The 20,773-nt window shown below is 35.3% G+C and overlaps 1 protein-coding gene across 8 annotated transcripts in view; it reads right to left on the bottom strand.

Moving 5' to 3' along the window:
* The window catches only part of TBC1D5 (TBC1 domain family member 5), a 318,415-nt gene that overhangs the window by 70,698 nt on the left and 226,944 nt on the right, over nucleotides 1–20,773 (bottom strand). For all 8 annotated transcript variants that reach the window (XM_051808278.1, XM_051808281.1, XM_051808276.1 and 5 more), the window contains 2 exons: nucleotides 8,611–8,753; nucleotides 2,172–2,278 (listed from right to left, as the gene is read on the bottom strand). In XM_051808278.1, the coding sequence (XP_051664238.1) occupies nucleotides 2,172–2,278; nucleotides 8,611–8,753 (250 nt within the window). The remainder of the gene's footprint in view (nucleotides 1–2,171; nucleotides 2,279–8,610; nucleotides 8,754–20,773) is intronic.

Genomic DNA, 20,773 nt, shown 5'->3' with positions numbered 1-20,773 from the left:
AGTTACACTACTAACTGAAATCTCCTTGTCATTTCTTCCAATCTCCTTTTACCTGGAATAAGGGTAAACTGAATTATTTTCATGCAGATAGCAAAAAAAAAGGTATTACAATTTTCTCACTTATATTGGTATATAATCTGAGCACCAACTTAGACTCCTACAGCACCCATGATGCCTTGTTAAGTCTCCCCTTTCCTTCCATGGAATGAAAAATTTTGACACGCTTGGAAAATTTTTATGCGTAGGTCTTATAGAATACCCAGATTTCTATTACAGAAATATGGAAAAAAATGGATTGAAAAAACATAAAAAATGAATTGAACAAACAAAACATATTTCTTTCTCAGACCAGCAGTTATTTTAGAATGATCCTTTAGAACATTTTTACTTCCTCACTGTAAGAAGTCCTGATCTTTTTACGGAGTCTCAACCCAAAGATCCAACGTAAAATGGAAGGTGGTTGAAGTTCCTTAGTCTCTTCATTCTCTAGAAATCACAGCTTCCTAACCTTCACAGTATTTCCCAAGCAGATACATATAGCTCAGAAATGAGGAACAACTGCAATTTATCGTATTTAAACTGACAAAGCAACAACCATTCTTTGTATCGAAGAACCTTAAGTTCTCAGTCACCTGAGTGAAGGGAGAACTACATGAAAACACAGTAGGAACTACATCCAGTATTTTTCTGAAAGGTGTTCAAGGCATACCTGAGAATGTTAATTAATAGAACACCAGGCCTTATGAGCCTGACAACTTCATTCTGTTGGAGACAAGAGCATAAGGAGTGGAATAGTGATCAAGCCTCTTTTGTGGGAAGTGGGTGGTTTATTTTTGCCCCCTTCAGCTGATATCTTCTATACTGCCTAGTACTTTTTGGAGGACAGCTGAACAATTAGTAATTATCTTTTAACATATCTTGTTCAATAAATGGCAGATTACATATTGAATTCAGTTTGACATCTTAGCAAAATTTTCCTCCTGCTGTATCTTTCTTCTAAAAAATATTTCTATCTTATTTTGCTAAGAAAGTACATAAATAAATGCTGGGCAGTCTGATTTCATAGACTGCTGCCAAAATCTTAACAAAGATTCCTAAGATCTAACGTTAGAAACTTTCTTACATACTGAAAACATGATACACTTTACTTCTCATCATGAAAGAAATCTTTGTGCCTGAGAGGAATGAAGAAAGCAGCTGTAAGGATGCAGACTTCTGCAAAAAACTGATACAGAAAAAACAAAGAGACAATTTTTTTCTTAATCCATAAGAGTGTAAACATTGGTACTGAATGAAATTTTGCAGAAGGCAGTCAGAGTGCAGAAGTGATGAATTTTTTGCTTTCAAAGATGTTGTGCATCAAGAAGATGAGGGAAATCAGACTTTACACTGGCAACCTACTAATGGGACGTGTACAAAGACAGTTCAAAACCAGCAGCACAAATTCTGCTATCTGCCAAAGATCTGAGTATGCAAAGATTACAGTGTACAGTTTCATCTCAAGCACTTTATCCACTATACTGTGGGTGTCTCCTGTATATTATACCCATACACATACATATGCCATTCTAAAACAGCAAGAGGTTTGCTTTTTTTTATAGATGAGTATATCAGAAAGTGTATGCTAGTAATAGGTGACATAAAATTTATGAATTTATACATTTTATTCATGTGAATCTTTACAGGCTGTAACACCAGACTCTCGTTTTCAGTTGAAAACCATCACATAACTATGTGTAGTAGTGCTTTAAGGATTAACAGTAATTAATCTGCAGAAATCCCATGAAAAAGGTCTTTCAGATGAAATTGCATGATGGTTTCTATACAGCTTACTAGTTTTTATATAGTAACACTACTGTTTCCCTCAAAAGTATACTATATCATGAAATATGTCTGTGCTGAGTACCAAGCAAAGTTATTTTAAAGAGCATGAATATCTGCAGTATAACTCCTGTATAACTTAAGCAAAGTGTCCTTTAAAGTATCCTTTAAAGCATAAAGGAACTTGTTTCTACTGTTACCAACTCTTTCTTTCAGCTCTTTTGTTATGTAAGAAGAAACTTGAAACTATCATTTAGTACCCAAAATGTAGATTGTTATTAACTTCATAGCATTTTGAGCATTTTATTACAATGATTTATTCCCTGTATTTACAGAGCAAGCAATCTCACCTTTGGATCTCGGAGAAAAAGTGCTCTTAGGATAAGGGAGTGAACATCTCCAATGGGTGGATAATGCATCAGAAGTCCCAAACAGGTCTGATAATTACTTGAAATCACTACAATGAAAATGAAAAAAAAAAAGAAGAGGGAGAAAAAATATTACTATCTTATTTTGATATTCCAGTATTACCTTTTCCAGTAAACTCATTACAGTTGAGATTCAGCTGTCTTTTCCCACATGGTCTCCCAGAACTCAAGCAGGGCTGAGAGTAAAAGAAGATATATAATCAAGCTTCATGACTACACTTGGTCCAATATAATTATGAAAAATGCTAAACCTACCACTTTGTCATAAACATTTATGTTAGCTCCAGATTTAGATGCCTAAAGCACCTAAATGTGCACCTAAAGCCTGCCTGAGTCAGTGGAGGTCAGGGCAATACATTGAGTGGAACCTGAAGAACTAGTCTTACACTCCGAAATGGACACTGACTTTTCAGACATCAGATGTCTACAGACATCTAAATTTAAATTTGATAATTAGTGGTTATGGCTTTATGATAACTTTGCCCCACTCTGACAAGTCTTTGCTGAAATATCTATGTTTTATGTTGTTCTTATATACATATACACATACACGTGCACACACACACACGCTCTGATACACACGTAAAATTATGTCAACAACTCCTTGTTTTCTCGTAAATCAGAAACTTCACAAAATGTTCAGGAAAAAGGAAAAAGACTAGATTGTAATGTCATAAATAATTAAAAATATATTATACCATCAACTTTTTCAGAGTTTTTTCACTTATTCAGAAAGTTTATCATTTTGTTCTAATTCTGCTTGATTTTATCTGAATCTATGTAAGTATACTCTATGGTTCTTTGCTTGTTGTTGTCATCTTCTTTTTTTTTTTTTTCCCCAAATCAATCTAATTATGAGTGCAATTATTAAAGACATCTTTTCAAGCAGGTCTATGTAAACTACTTCATTTCTTTTCCACCATCTAAATCCAGGCAATCCATCTGCCACAGCTGTCAAAGCAATGCCTGTTAATGACGCTTCCACTGCAACATGAACACAGCCTTCAACAACAGTAATTGTAAATAAATTTCTAACAAACTTTACTATCCTGAGAACTTTAGTTATAGTACAAATACTTTTAATTAATCAGGGTCATTGTAAACACAAAATTATTTTGAATCAATAAAAGGCAAAATAAAGGACCATTTTGCAGACAGAGAAATTTAAATGTTTTACTTTTTTCTTTCATGTGAATAAGCCTCATATCCTCCTGCACCTTACCTCCTTCAACAAGAGGATTATGGGGAAAAGATGCAGGACTGGGCAAAATGAATAATTATAATCTGTGTAAGGAACCACTTTATCATCTTCATTTCCGTTGCTGATCCGACAGCTTGTAATTTCATACATCTGCTTTCATTTGTAAAGCACTCACTTATCCTACTCATTCTTTATCTGTTCTGCCTGTTCTTTTTCCTACCCTTTGTTTTTCTTGTTCATATTCAGGTACCTGCTTTTTCTTCTTGAAGTCACAAAGCTGGCATAATGAACACAATACAATGGGCTCCGTCAGAGTTCTTTCAGAGTATAATACGAGCACCACATAGTACATACCCAATCAAACTCTCATATGTAAATCAAATTTAAGATGCTGAACTGCAGTTACGATCATGATGCCTTTTTACCAAAGCAAATAAAAACAGTGAATATTGATATTAAATGCTAAATAGTTTTATAAACAGTAGGCAGTAAGACCAACGTGTTTCTCTTTTGAACAGATCGGTATGTGTTCTATTCAGCAATGTAAAATGGATTAAAAATATCCATTCTTTATTTTTCCTGGAAGAGTTCTTTGCTGTTTTCAGGTATAGAGAAAAATAAATATTAAAAAAACTAATTTATTTTAATGGTGCAGACTTGACTCCTGACAAAAAACCCTTGCTATTCAAAGAAAGTTACAAAACTCCAGCACTACAGAGAGGAAGACTGGATAACTTTTATATACATATTTTTTTTTATCTTCAGGGTTTTCCCCACATATTCAGCTGCTCCCTTTTCATGTAGAAATCTTTACAGAAGAGAACACTGTTACCAATGCTCTATTTGCAGGGAATGCTGTTTTGCTGAAACACCTCTTGTTTCAGAGTGATCCGTATGCTGCCCATGACCTGGCAAGTGCGCTCACAGCCCAGAAAACCAACACTATCCTGGGCTGCAACAAAAGCACAGAGGCCAGCAGGTCAAGGGAGGTGATTCTCCCCTTTTACTCTGCTCTTGTGAGACCCCACCTGGAGTATTGCATCTAGGTCTGGGGCCTGCAACACAAGAAGGACGTAGTCTGGCTGGAGCAAGCCCAGAGGAGGGCCACGAAGGTGATCAAACAGCTGGAACACCTCTACAATGCAGACAGAGTGAGAGATTTGGGGCTGTTCAGCCTGGAGTAGAGAAGGCTCCAGGGAGACCTTATTGTGGTCTTTCAGTATATTAAGAGGGCTATAAGAAACACAGAGAGAGTCTTTACCAGGGCCTGTAGTGACATGACAAGGGCCAACAGTTTTAAACTGAAAGAGATTTAGACTGGACATAAGGAAGAAATTCTTTACTGTGAAGGTGGTGAGGCACTGAAACAGGTTGCCCAAAGAAGCTGTGGATGTCTCATCCCTGGAAGTGTTCCAGGTCAAGTTGGATGGGGCTTTGAGCAATCTGGTCTAGTGGAAGGTGCCTCTGCCCATGCCAGGGGATTGGACTAGATAATCCCTGAAGATCCCTTTCAACCCAAACCATTCTATGATTATTGTCTCATCAGGACAAAATGTATAATATTATACAACAGAGTGGGAGTTTTCTTAAAAAATACAGAGAAAATACTAGTAAAACTGAATATGCCTATCGGAGTTAAAAGGATTTCTAAGAATCATCTGTAGGATGAAGTTTCTGAAAGGAGACTCTGTGCAATACAAATTTATCCAGTCTCAGCAATAGCTGAATACTGCTGACGTTCAATGGTGAAGTATCTTACATTGTGTCCCGCAGCCTTGTAAAAAGCTTTACCTGTCCTTTTCCTTCACTCACTGGCTTAGTGACAGAGTCACATCTGGATCCACTTTCTATTGCAAACCACAAGTTCTTTCTTCTCCAAAGAAGAATGCTACTGGTATTTTTAGGGAAAGGAGTAGAAAAACTCCTTTATATAGAGAAAACAATCTTACTGTCCTTTGATAAATATTTGTTATTCAGTGCCCAGAGGAACATCAAATTGCTTTATCCCTTCTGCTTTAGAAGACTCACATTTCTCTGTTGGTCCAATAACCATTCCTGGATACAAGCAGCAATACTAGTGGTGGGAAACCTGAAAACTCACTGTACGGTCCTCAACAAAGTCCTAATTTTCTAACACATGCAATTTCAAAGGAGTTTAATGTTTGGTGTCACTTATCCTGTATCCAGATGACTTCCTAAGACTGGAAGGCTGGATCTACTTCCCCCTGCTTCTTTATGCATGGCCACGTTCTCTTTAGTAGTCCCTAAACTGAGTTAAACATAGATAATATGAACATCTTACACTATAACAAAAATAACTAATCAGTTCTTCTAAGAAGTGATTGTGGCTTCTTATTTCCCTCAAAATATTCATAGTGCTTTTAGACATAAAAACTATTTTCTAAAAATGGCCATACCTAGTCTTCAAGTGGAAACATGATAAAAATATACTTATTCTAACACTGATCAGTCAAAATTAGCTCCTGGTGCAATTAGTTTACTACGCAAAATATAGACAGGTTTTCCAGTTTGTTCATTCTTGCCCTTCTTGAATGGAAGTATATAAAATACATCTATTTTTGCACTACGTCCTTCCTTCTATTCTGATTTCATCAACAACTGCATGTATATCCACAACAGTGAAACAAAATTAAATATCCATGCTTCTCATTTGACAGATTAAAAAAAGTATTTTTTTTGCATTAATTTTTCCAAAGAAACACAGGAAATAATTTCTTAAAATTCACAGATACTCTTGTACACAACCCTACACTTGGCTTGTGAGGATTATCACTCTACAGACAAAGCTCTGCCTGGATACCGATGTAAAACTGAACAGAGCAGTTTAGAGAATGGCTGTGTATATGATTATGTATCTTTAATCTCTAAAATATATAAACAATAATCTGATATTCTAAATTCTCAAGGAGAATTGAGTAATACATTGTTTGAGTAACAGAGAATTCCAAAACTAAAATAAAAATGAAAAATATAGCAGAAATAATGCTTTCTTAAAATCATGTCTTTGAGAGCATCATAACAGAGCACAGAAAAAAATCCATCAATTCTCAAAACAGCAACTTCTCACCCATCCCTGAATGTGTTGGTAGAAAAGAATCTGCATAATTTCTAAACTTTCAAATGCTTTTAGTACTGTATTATTATAATTGATTATTTTTAACACTTTTATAACATAATATCTTAGAAACTCTATTATTGTTCCTATTGTTCCAAGGTTTTTAAACTAAAAATTTCCTGGTGGTTTATTTAAAGATGATTATCATCATTGGATAGTTTCAGCTTATGTTTCTTTTCATCAAATGAAGAGAAGCTCTTATAAACTTATTTTATTTGAAAATGTGTTAAAAATTATTACAACACAACTCTGAACTCTGTTCAAAGCTCAAATATTATCAGCAATAGAAAAACGAGGAAAAATGGAAAACTTTCCTATTACAGATATGTGAGAAAAACTTTCTTTTATCAAATCAAGATCTGTAGACATAGCTATAGTTTGAGCTTGACTTTGGAAATATATTCAACTTTACAGTATTTATGACTCAATATTTTTCTTCACCACTCTGTTATGTTTAGAGTAACTACCTAGGTCCAGCTACAGAACATGAAGAAACAGTCAGTGTATGAAGTATTAGCTGTCCTGATGAGATGACTCTGCCTCTCATTTTGGCAAATGTACTCCACTGTAATGCTATTTACAACTCTATTTACTAAGCCTAGGGAGTTCAGAGAAAAAAGAGCGACTGATTTCATACAAATGCCTGGAGCACATTTTTAGCTCACATTTTAGTTAACTCATACTGATACTTGTACATGAGGACCACAAATCAAAAGAAAACAAACCCAGAACTTTCCTTCCCCAAGAACAGAGGGGGTTCTTACAAGCACAGTTCTAACATGCTTTTTTTTTTAAAGACAAATAATGACGCAAAATAAAATACTGATGTTAAGACACATTCTTACATGCCTATTCACTACACACCTCTACCAAAAATTTTAAGATTCCTTCAGTTTACTGCACATAAACAAGCAAGACTTAGATTGCAAAACATAATGACCTGGAATCAGATCATCCTGAAACAGCAGTATTAATTTTGAAACCTCTGAACAGAATTAAATGTCCACTTCTTTTAGAGGAATGAAAGGTAGCTCTATATGCTGCATGTTTATTAAAAAGTAATTAAAAAACACATGAAGGCAGGCAATGGAACGACATGTACATTTAAAGTACCACGTTATATTTTCAAGATTGGGCCCTAAAATAGGAACCACAGATGTTGGTAACTTCCTGTGTCCTAGAATACAAAATTGTGTCAAATATGTGACCCTGTTATAACCTAAAGCTTACAGATGGTATATACTTAACTCTGAATAGCATGCTATAGAATTCATATACTTAATGACAGCCACGCATCTTATTGCAAAATGTATACTTTGTTGTGTCAGTTGCACATAGATTTTTTTGCAGAATATAATGGGACAGAAATAAATGCCTCAGTTAATCATTATGTAGCTTTCTTCTCCCAGTCATAATTATATAAGCTAATAATTTCTTGTTTGTCCTAAGTTAATATATTTATTGATCATCACTAAACTATAAGAATTCATCTGCACACATATTTCAGGTGTACTAAATCGAAATAAAAGAAATTGTAATTTCTTAAAGATGCCATTCTTGCACAGAATAAACATACTCTGTAATTGTTACTAATTTTTGCATTTCCTTCAAGATATAGCTTCGAAAATTATGAGTCATTGTCTTGTGCATTTTCTCCTTTCTCACAGGGGAACAGCATAAAAATATTTCTAAGGTCACAGGGAGGCTTTATTCAATTCATCAGCTTGGTCGCAAGGTGGAGCTCTATACATACCTGTATCACTTAACAGCACATAAAACCTGCAGCTCCATATAAAAACACAGAACTACTCAGAAAACAAACCTGCATTTAACTCCAAGACACAATTTGTTTCATAAATACAGCAGGCCGTGTCTGATAATAAATAGCTCCTCTCCTAGTATTTGGAACGATTTTCAGTGTGTTAAAAAAGTCACAATGAAATTTAGCATTTTTTTTAAGTTCTCTTTTTTTAAAGAATAGGTTTGCATTCTTTTTAAAAAATTGTGAGATAGTTGATACTTACAGGCATCTCTGATATATAACAACATGGCTACAAAAATGTAGTCAACTAAATTCAGGGTGATACTGTCAGCAAATAGAGCATCCCAGACAACCAGAAGGTCCTGAAGTGGGAATTCACGTCCAAACAGGAGCCTTACCCATCGCCTGAAAAAAAAAGGAAAAGTTGTATTTCTCCATTTACCAAGTATGATGAAGTCACTACATATATCCCAGGATCAACTACTATCCAAAACATTTAACTGGAAAATGTTGCAAAGCATCAAGATCTGTGATAACCCACTTAACTAATTGTATTTGTGGAAATGTTACTGCATCTACATCAAAGAAATTATATATTACGGACTATAGAAGCCTCACTGACTAATAAAATTATTTGGACATATCAATCCCATATACCAGATTTTTGAGCATTTAATGTGATAGTGATCTAAGATGAAAGGGAGAAAATGTTATGCAAGAATAGCATGGAATGGCAAAAACAGGAGGGTGAAGCCAGTGGTTTGTTTATGAGAAGCGCTGAAAAGCCCAGCCAAGTGAAAGCCAGTTCAGAAGCAGATGCCAAACAGCAGTTAAAATGGACCAAGTCACACGTACTGTGAAGGGGCTTACTCCCTGTTATGGATGACAGTGTTTGCAACTCCACGTAAAATATGCTATGGATGCTATTTTCATTAAATCTAATTTAAATCTTTACCAGATTTAGTGATAATCTGCATGTAGACTATACCGTTAATTCCTGTTCACCTCTGTGCTGTTTTTATACCTAGCAAAATGTGAAAATCTGTCTTATTAAATGCAATATTTGCTTGAATCTGGAAGCTTGAGATGTAGTAGAACAAAATTGTTTCTCTAGATTTCTCATTTCTAGTTCTGGCTCTTATGCTGACTTACTTGGTGACCTCAGGAAAGGTACTTCTCTTCCCTCCCTTCCCTGTTCCAGAACAGACCCACTAGCTTTGTAACTTTTTAGGTAGGATTATCTAAGGTCACATTTGAAAGAGCTGGAGAATAGTTAGTAACGTTAATCCTGAAATAGTCATTATGAAATGGACTTAAAAATAATGTATTACATTTTTAGCTGGGATATGCAAATAGCTACGCATGTGGAATCTGTTTACTCAGTGGCAAGAAAAGATTGATTGCAAATTTCTGCTAAGCAAATTAAGTCATTCTTTAAAACTCACAAAAATTTCTAAAAAGGCAACTTTTCTTCTTCAAGATTAGTTTCACTTGTAAGAATTCATGTTTAACCACTTTTGGTCCATAACTCATTACTGGTTTAAGGCATCTAGGGTTTTGTGTTTTGTGGTTGGTATGTTTTTTTCGGTGATTCCAGTAACAAAAGTTCATTTTTAGACAAATGAATTCCAACACACCATTTCAGCATAAGTTTTGAAGATAGTAACAATCTGTAAAAAAAACCAGATTAATTTCTCATAAAAGAAATTCAAAGAGACTGTTTTGAAAGCCAAGGTTTTGTTCACTAAACTTTTATTCTTCTCGCCACTGGGACCATACGTACTATCCACAAAAATATCCAAGCACAGATTTAGAGATCACTATATAGAATCTTTTCCTTGCAAGACATGTTCCCTTCTAAAAGTGAAAATATGTGATTTCAAAAGGCAGTGTCACCTCATTCTCATATCAAACATTTATGTTCTAAGGCCTTTTAACTTTTTATGTTTGCACAGTAATTATAAAAGTCTCAATATTAGCTACAACAAATCACAAACTCTGTGTATTTCCCTGTCTGATCAAACTCCTTTCCTATGAGGACTAATTTTCAGGCCTCAGAAAGAGAAGACAGAGGAACTGTTACACAAAAGCAAGGCTTAGCTGGTGCATTTAATACCATGCCTGTTCTATCGAAGGGATTTTGCCACATAGCGGCACGTAACCCCGCAGTGCCTTGCCTTCAGGAGACTATTATCCTATGGTGACACAAACATTACCCAAACTCCGTGTGAAGCCTATTACTTGCATTAACAACTCCTCCCACCTGTAAACACACAACTTTCAAGTTACACAAACTGTTAGGCAAGAAATTTCAGCTAAGCTTGAAGCATTTGAACTGACTTTGCTTGCAACTACCCAAGTCTCATTCAGAAGCCTTGCTAAGAATCTAATACATTTCAAGGGAAAAAATACACCATGGGGTAATGGGATTTGTTATTAGTCTTTTATTAGAAATCTCTTTTGCTTCTTTACTACTTCATTATGCAGTGTTAATCGTTTGTAGATGCAGGTTTATTCTGCTCAAGCAGAAGTCATTCCTTTTTTCTCCTGCTTTTATATTTTCTCCTGGGAAAATTAAATCTCATTCCCCAGAGGTATCACGTTTCACAGATGTAGACTGCTGAAGAACAACTGGACTTTCTTTAGCAACCATAATACTACTGTTAATTATTTGAACCTTCCTGTCTTAAAGGGAGTAAGCAATTCATACTGTTGTAAATGCATATATACTAACTACTCTCTTATATTTTTCAGCAGCGTTTAGCTCACAGCGTGTATAAACCTAGGACCCTATTGCCTCTGAACCATGCTGCCATATGGCAGGACTTCACTCAGCTTTTATATTCATAAAAAAGGATCTTAATTCCTTAACTAAATGTCCACACTGAAAAGCTGTCTTTCAAACTAACACATTTTTATTGCTTTTACAAATATTTGCAAAGAGAATTTAAGACACACTTAATAACTGCCTTGGACATGATAAACCTTTTTTTTTTTTTTTTTTGAGACTGCTGTCTGTGTTTTAATTATTGTTCTGTCCTGTTAATCTTGCCTTACATCTGTTACACCTGCAGCCTGTGAGGCTCACAATAGTATACCTTTTATCACATGCAGTAATACAATAATTCATATTTTACCAGGCACACTTAGCAATTAAAATCCACAAAAAAACCCCCAGATTCTTTAAAGGCATAATACACCAAGGTACTACTACCTACATTGTAGAATATGTAATTGTATCTTCCACTTATGATTCCTATATAATTAAACCAATATTCTCAAGAGATCAGTAATTACTAGCAATAGATAATGATTCATTAATGACCTTACAATATAGGGAAAGCAGGAGAAAACTGTTCTCAAGTAAAGCCGTTAAATAAGGCAATGATCCAGCTTTACCAGTTTTAACTAACACCACAACCATTTTACTGAGATTTACAGGACAATTCTCCAAGCATCAGAATTTAAACTTATGTGTTCCATATTAGTTGCTTATCTTTTCAATCTTTTTGGAAGGCAGAGAATTCTTTGTAAAAAAATTAAATAAGCCCAAGGAATGGTTACAGACGAGGCAAAATAAACACTTCAGGAGTTTTTATGAGGCAAAACCAACACAATGCAATCAGAAAGAATAAGAAAAACACCGGTAACACCAGGAAAAGGGAAAGCATGAGTCTGAAGCTACTTCTAAATGACTTCATCTAGGACTTACAATTTGACAACAAGGTGCTTAAAAATTCTACTTGTTCAGAGCCTGTTTTCAGTCATTTATACATTTGCTAAACTCAATCTTCAGTATAATTCCACTCCAAGTGTCTGCTCAAGGTTTGATTTTTTTCATTCATTGATATTATTCATTAGAAAAAGGCTAAAAAAATTCTGCTAGCGTTTAAGTTATTTTTTTCTGCAAGCATTTCACTAAGGTTTAGAATCAAAACAACAAGGTCTCTGGTATTTTCTTTTTGCTGTGCATATTAAAAAAAAATAAAAGCCCAAATTTGGTAATTCCTTATTTGACCTAAACACAGCAGAGTGAAGATTTCCACGAAGCATGTTCTGTTTCTTCCTAACTCTTGCCACCAGCTCAAGAATGCATCTGCCATCCCGTCCATCCCAGCTACACCCTCCTTCCTGAGTGGGAAATGGCAAATGTGTGTATCATCCCCTGCAATGCCTCGTGCCACTTAGCGGACGTGATAGTTGAGGATGCTGTTTCTCTGGTTTCCAATGCTTGCAAGACTCACTAGTAGGAGTCTTTCAGAGAAATGGAGGATCAGTAGGATTTTGCAGGATGTAATTTCATTTTCAGTGCAAGTTTTGCTACCTTTTTTTTTTTTTAAAGAAGAAAATTATTTAAATGGACTGTGAGTTTTGAAAAGAACACCATCTTATCAAAACTAAGCCCTTGGAAGCTGAGAAATGCCAAAATTAACATCAGTTGTTTACTGACTGAGAAAATGATATGTAAACTCTGTCTCTTTAAACTCTGTCATGAATTATGTTCAAGCAAACATTTGTAGCCAGTGCAATTTACTATGTAAAGTCATGGTCAATAATTTAGGAGAAAGGGTAGACAGACTTGAGCTGTGATCTGCTTGTTCAAAAATAAGACATGGAAAAAGGATGAGGAGCGACATTTGTATAATACTTTTGAAAGAACTTAAAATTATACAGAAGATGAAAACTTTAACAGTTCAGTGACAGCCAGTAAGCACTACGCTGGGCAGTCCCAATGCCTGCACTATTATTTTGGGCATCTGTGTTTCTAACCTACACCGAGTGGGCTGCAGATGAAGAAGGCTGCATACCACTGTGGCTGTCCTCCTGCAAAGGTACTCAGCAGCAGGTAGGGCTAATGCAGGATCTAAGAACAAAGAGATCTGTAAATACAGAGTAAAAGCACCCTCAAAAGAAGACATTTGATTCCAGAAATTCTCCCAGATTTGGCAGTTGCAAGAGGAAGTCAGAGGGAAGACAGGCAAGCTCAATCAGAGGATGTGTAAGATAGTTCACTTTCTTTTAATGACATGGAGACCAATCAAGATAAGCTTTAGAAACATTCCAGCTTGTTACACAGTCCATTTCTCCAGTGCTCTGTCTCCTTTCTTAATAAATCTTTTTCTTATTAAAACTCCCGTGGCTTTATACAGTTTAGGATTTTGTACTGAATATCCTAAAGAGATTAATAAAACCTTGAAATGATACAAGACAGAGAAGGAAACATGCCCGAAGTATAATCACAACTTGTTCCTTCAGCTGGTGTTCTACAAGGCTCTTGTGGAAGGGCAGTACTGCTTATGGTGCATGAGGAACTCTTAATGATCACAGATGAGAAGAAAGGCAAAACAGCTAAGTCTAACAATTAACAAAATGGCATTTCTAAGATAAACAAAACCTTATTAAAATCCAATATTTTGTCAGAACAGAAAGAAGCATGTGAAATCCCAATAAAGCCAAAAAAGCTGGTACAAGAAGTTATGTGGGAAGCTCACCAGACTTTCAGGGATTTCCAGAGACTTCTAAGTGTTCGATCTAAACACTGAGTATTTTACACACAGCATACCCTCATATGCACACCACCCATAAATGATGTACAGTGTGATATTGTTACAGCATATGCTCCATTTTTTGCCTTAATCTACTTAACTTGTGAAGGGAATGAAAACAGACATCTTGCTAGAAGATGTGTTTACTTCAACCATAAATTCAAATGTTAATTCTGGATTTATTAGATAAAATTATGTGGCCTTTGTCATTTGAGAAGGCAGACAAGATGATCAGATTTTCCTTAGGCTGTAAAACATTTAAATATTATAGATTTCTACCACATTGTATCCTGCAGCGTATGCTGATTGTAAAAAAGTGTGTGTGATAAGGAGGAAGAAAGTGTGTGCCAGCATCTAACACATCGTTCTGCTTCTCCTTAGACTTAGAGATAATAGCAAGTATATAAAAAGATTCTTCTTATGTGTGTCTGCCTTATCTGTTAAAGTAATTTCAGAGTTGTATTCGGACTACTATTCTGCTAGAGAATGACATACAAGCTTCCATGTGACTGTGATCTAAGTGGGATTGTCCTGTCCTGGACTCCCATGAAGGTTGTTCACTTCATCCAGTTTCTCCCATACTGGATGCATGAAGATTTGATGGATCATAGCACCAAGTACACGAATCATGGCTCTACTGCTGGGAGGATACTTGGTTTCTTTTTTCTGTTTCAAATTCTGTTTGGTTTGTGGTCACATCCATTCAGTTTTAAATTTTACACAGTTATATTAAAAATCCCTCAATTTTAAATACTATGATAATATCCAGAAGCTTTCTGTTCCACAGCTTAGGCACTGGGGTCTTAACACAAAGATAAAAATTATGGTGCTTGAAAACAATTCAAATGAAAATGAAACTAGACATTTATATCATGGATTATATGCGTTTCAAACTACCATAAGTTTTCCTGTCAGAAAAGAAGTATTTAAAATTAAAGAATAATGATAATAAACACTCATTTAGCAATATAAATCTAGTCAAATTTAGGTTAAGTGGTGAAAAAGAATACTGTATAAATTTTGTTGACTTCTTTCCACCTGGGAAAAAGGTTCTGATTTGCCCTATTGAAACTTCCTCATATTCTATATATCCCAAACTTTTTTATAGTAATTACTTTATCAAACACATACCTTGAATTTTATTTTTACTAATAAGTGACATGATCATCTAGTTCTTATGTAAATGATTTCCTTTTTCATTTGGTTTCTTTAAGATTACTGGCAATGATTACTCAGTTTTGCATTTAAGAAAAATTCTCTGAGTGTTTTGAAAACTCTAAGCATTTTCCTATTAATGAAGGTTTTTCGTTCTAAAAAACTGAATTCCTAATAATTAGCTGTTTTTTCTTATCATAATTTACCCTTCTCTGCAAAAGCACTTACTGCTGTTTTAAGCCAGACCAATTCTAACATTCTCACTTGCAGAAATGCGCTTAATGAAAAAAAAATGTCACTCCTATCCTCAAAAAGGTTAAGAAGGACCCAAGGAACTACAAGCCAGCCAGCCTAACCTTGATCTCTGGAAAGATGATAAAGCAACTAATCCTGAAAACCACTTCCAGGCACATGAAGGAAATCATTAGGAGTGATCAGCAAGTGGCTTTTCTGTAACACTAAAAATTTCAAAAAACAGAGGTAGGAACTTGAATATGTTGAGAAGAGAAAACAGAAAGAGATTTCCTAATTTTTCAGCAGGACAGATGGGAGAAATTAGACCTTAATGTGGAAATTTATACTGTGGATGTCACTGTACGTGATCAGAGACCTCCACTGAATGTAGCACTCAGTTTAAAAAGACTCTGCAGGGGGAGAAAACTACACTCTTCAGTTTCTTTTCCATTCCTCTTAAACATTACAAATGAAAATACTTCCACTTTAGTATTTTGCATACACAACACTTTATAAAGGCTTAGTAATTAACAGCTGTTACAAGCATTGCACTGACATTGCTAGCCTGTGTTTGCACTAAATACAATATCCAGTTACTGGACTACACCAAGTTAGTGACCATTTGTTAGCATGAAGGGTGGATAAAGCTGTTGTACTCCAGTAGTTACCCACAGAAAGAATGATTATAATAGAACAGCTAACACACTTTCAGCCATTGCTGAATTTTTTAAAGGACAGAAATTCTGGACATTTGTCTCGATTTTTTACAAAGATGAGTCAACTTGACAACAAATATCACATATCAAAGCTGAGGCACTCATTTTCTACGTGTTGGCCAAAATACAGAGTTTACAACATGAAGGGTCTAGCTGTTATACCATGACTAATTTAGAAGTTATCTGGGCTAAACCGTGCTTTTATTCAAAGGGAAAAGACTGAAGGATATTGCTATGTTTTTTTTCAAAACAACTAAATTTAAACAGCTCAGACAATGCTCAGATTTAAAAAGGTTCAGTGTGATAAAATTACGGTGACAAATCAGAATGAAGAGAGGGGACTGCTACATTTTACTGCAAAAAACCATTTGAAGCCAATGATAAACACCCCTAAAGTGCATGGAGTATGGGACTTCATCTCTGACACATATCTAAATCTCTAATAAAATGACCAATAACTGCACTCATAAGAGAAAAATATAAGAACCCGAAGGTGTACCTACTGAATTCTTACTGCTCTTTGCCTCTGTGCAATTAAAACCTACAGTCCTAAATACTGATGATGCATGAGCATTTTGTTTTGCAAATCACTGCAGAGTAGCAAAAACATTTTATTTTTTTTAACAAAAATAATTACAGGTGAATGATTTTAAACACTGTTTGCTGCAATAAACCTATTGAAACAAAAGAGGCACTTCTAAATTAGTGAAGTTCCTACTGATATCAGCTATTAGCAATTAGGAACTCCACCCCCCAACTTTTCCATCTTTAAACAGCAATGATTAAATTTGGTTTTAAAGTGGAGAAATTATATTAGAAAAACAACTCTCAGTGTTGCAATTAAAGCACAGTTCTTAAGATGATAAAATAAATTTGCTAATAGCTTTATCCAATGATTCAAGATGTACACAGTAGGTTTAAAAGATACAACGATCCTTTTGTACAATCTCTCTTTAAAAGAGGAGTCTTAATCATTTGATCGTTCTATATTGTCAGCTCTTATATTGTGTTACTACATTTCTCTGTAGAATCCACTTGGACAAGACTTAATCAAAAAGACATGTATTTTAAAATAAAAGGAAGAGATATAATTTTGTTAATAGCTCAAAAGTAAACAAATAAGTACTGATAAAATATAAAGTTTATAACCTGTATTGGAGAGTTCCCTATCAGAATTAAGTAAAAAGTCTTTTCTGTCCATAAAAAAATTGAAATCTACGATTGAACCATCCTTCTGTTATGCTGTACTGAAATGTAAAACCAAATGAACTTACTTTGTTATGCTAAGGAAAACATGTTAAAAATTTCAGGAGATTTAACTTAATTCTTCAGAAGCTATCTGCCTATGTCCAGCAATGGAACTGCTACACATTGTATTCAAACCAACAAGGCAACATTGTGAATGTACCACTACCTTGCCAATCCACGTTAACCTTCTTCTCCTCTCTAATCCTTTTCCTCCATCATGGGTGTTTTTTGGTGTGATAGAAAATTTAGCTGATATAATTAATAATTGGTCCATAGTAGGCCAAATTTACTCTTTTCTTTTTATAGGAACCTGCTAACAAATGAGATCAAGTTGTGTAGAACCAAAGAAATTTTTAACTGCCCACATAACTGCTTGTATTATCAGTTTATTACCTTTTGTGATTTGTTAGTGTTTTTATTGTGACTTGTAGCAGGATTCTATAAGACAGACCATTATATGTATTGTTAGTTTGATTTTTTTTTAGCTTGGGAGTTCGTAAAAGGATTTATGAATATTTGGAATTATATGAATCAAGGAACATGTATTAACCTTCCCAGTTCTGCCTCGGAAGGCTTTAGATTTATGATGATTTGGCTAAATTTTTCAGAGATATTAATGAGTGAACTAGATAATCTTGACAAAAGAAAATGTCACACGGGGAGCTGTTGAGTCCTGCTTCCTAGACCAAAAGGAGAGGCAGCCATGGACTGCAAAGGGGACATGGATAGAATATAAGAAAGCTTTTTACCAGCTCCCATGTAACTCTCTCTGGACCCATTTATGGAATCAAACATGTTACCAATCAGTGGACATAACATTGCAAAATGCCACTTCTATTCCTTGGAGCACAGAGTATGGGCCTGGTGGTAGGATGTGTTTGTATGAGAACCTTTTGTATAAGCATTTTTTTGTACTTTGCATGAGAACTTTGTATGCATAGATAGCCCAGTAGAAAGTATGGGTAATCATTGTAATTTTTGTATTTGGAACTTCATCAATATTAAGGGATGTAATTTTAACTATTCAAATCCTGATTTATCCCATCAATTGTTATTTTTCATTTTGGTAATAGCACTGTTTTGGCCTTGTATTGTATTTGTAGCATCCCTCTTCCTTCTCTCTTTCTCCTTCTGTCTGCTATCTGAAAATCACCACCATCAAAGATTTGCAATGAGCAGCAGAAGAAGAGAAATAACTCTTCTGATGGGGCTCAACTACACTGGTGCTAGAGGCAGTAATCATGTCTTAGAAGGTGTCATAAACCATCAAAGACCCCCAAAGCACCCCCAGACTAATTTCTGGGGCTTTCCACCAGATGACTGCACACGATCCACAGTGTTGCAACAGACAGTATAAAACTGCCCCCCCAAGGGAGGTACCTGGGTGTTTCCACCTGAACCTGAATGTATATTAATGCATTGAAATCCATGTTTTGTGGACTTCCCCACCCCGACGGATCAAGACTGTGACCACTACCTTGACCAGCAGACCCATGGATGCTGGACCCACAGGTGGATCTTCAGGTTTCCCCTCTACCATCTACTCTTATCATTTCTTTCTCTTTCTTTTCTTTATATATGCTTTCTTACATGGTATCTTTATACTATTATATTGTTGCATTTCTATAGACAATAACCAAAACAGCTACATACCTCCTTTCTTTTGCAACTAAACTGTTCTAAAATAAACCTGCTTCATATATGTATATATAAAACCACCAGGCATTCAGAGTCGTTTCACTCTAATCCGCCCCAAGGGATCTATTAACAAGAACCTCAGTTACCCCACTTTCTGGGGTGAGTCGTAACACATGGTAAAATTAAGGATGGCAATATATCCAAGAATATGAATTATAAAGTAAACCGGTAACTTTAAGTTAATTAAATATCAGATTGCCTCCTTTATCTCATAAAAATGCATGAATGTATGTCAAACATATCTGAAGTAAAAGGACATGGCCTTTACAAAGTGATAATCTTTCAGCTGGGCTTAAAGCAGAAGAAATTGTCATACTTTGATATGAAGAAAATAAAAATCTTGTTATTTGGCAGCCATGCTCAGAATGGAACAGGCACCAGTAATGAATGCTTTATTAACATCAACAAATTCTTACTATACATACCTTTTGCAGAAGCCTTATTTTAGTATTTGGAAAATTCCTGCTAATTATGTTGAATAGGAACACAGGTAAAAACTAGACTACCACAGATAAATAAAAACCTTGCCAATGAACTAGTAAGAAAAACGTGTAGAGATAACAGGACACCAAAATAGAAGCAAAAACCCACTAGATGCTTTCCCCTTGAGAGTCGAAATTAAACAGAAATAAACTCAAAATCGACAGAATTTCTACTTACCACCTGAACTGGGGCTTATTTCTACAAAACTCCTTATAATTAAGTATATAGTATTTCAAAATCTCTTTGGGGATCTCCACTCCAAAGAAGAAATTTATTTATTTTTTAAAATGAGGAGAGAAGATTTATATCGTCACTGAATTCAATATTACATCTATTGTAAGCTCTAAAACTAAATTAAGAAGCTGTTCAGAGGGCATACATACAGCACTCCATTTCAATCTATTAGTCTGGCTAAATGCCTTCATACATCCAGTGAAAGGAGTCATCATCATCAATCTGCCAGTTTTAGTGACCAGTCAACTACATGTTGATGCATGCACCGAGGAAACAGAAATGTTTCCTCCCTGCTGTTGTACTCCTAAACATAAGAATCAAGGGAGGTTGTTCTAATAGGTAGCACACAAAATGGTGATTTAGCTGCTCAGTGTAAATAACAATGTTAGAATCACCACTTTATTTATAACCTTAGTTCAAAGGCAAAATAAATGTCTGGAGCCCAATTCCATTATTGAGCAAAGTTAAGAGTTAACTTCTTTTGCCTGCTGAGTTAATCACACCACTGTTATTCAGTCATGCTTTCATTTAAATTGTTAAGCAAAAAAATGCACTTTCAAGTTGTTTTATCCTTTCTATATGTACTTCAAAGAAGTTACATATTAGGTACAGGAATATGAACTTCAACTTTTGTGAAACAAAATACCTCTGACTGGTGAAGTTTTGTGTTGTATAGCTGCAGCCTTATGGGAATTCTGCATCTTTTCAGAGATGCACAAGGGCTTAGTGGTCTCATTTAGCTACCTATGTGCCCCTGAAGAAGCCCTGCTAGCAATAAAACACTCTGGTGGCAAACAGCTAATTCATTAATTAACCACAGTATTTGCTGGAAAGGAAAGCACTAAACAACGCTGCACAGAAAGTGCAATTGTGGTTGTTCCAGGTCCCTGTCTGCAGTATGTGCGGCAGAGGCAAGCAATGCCTATGCTGTTTCTAATTATTCCAATTATCATGGCACACTATGAAAACTTGATTAATAACACTGAAGATATTGTTGTGGCAATTAGCCATATGGTTGTGGGACTTTATTCTGTCACGATTTAGCCATTAGCATCTACTTATGTTTGTCAGAACAGAGCATCCGTGACAAGTTGGAGTTCCGCTCACCTTG

This window comes from Manacus candei, unplaced genomic scaffold (genome assembly GCF_025592945.1).
Source record: "Manacus candei isolate 608988 ecotype Guabito, Panama unplaced genomic scaffold, ASM2559294v1 h1tg000072l, whole genome shotgun sequence".
In the NCBI taxonomy this organism is placed as follows: Eukaryota; Metazoa; Chordata; class Aves; order Passeriformes; family Pipridae; genus Manacus; species Manacus candei.
This window is presented reverse-complemented; position numbering and strand designations above follow the sequence as displayed.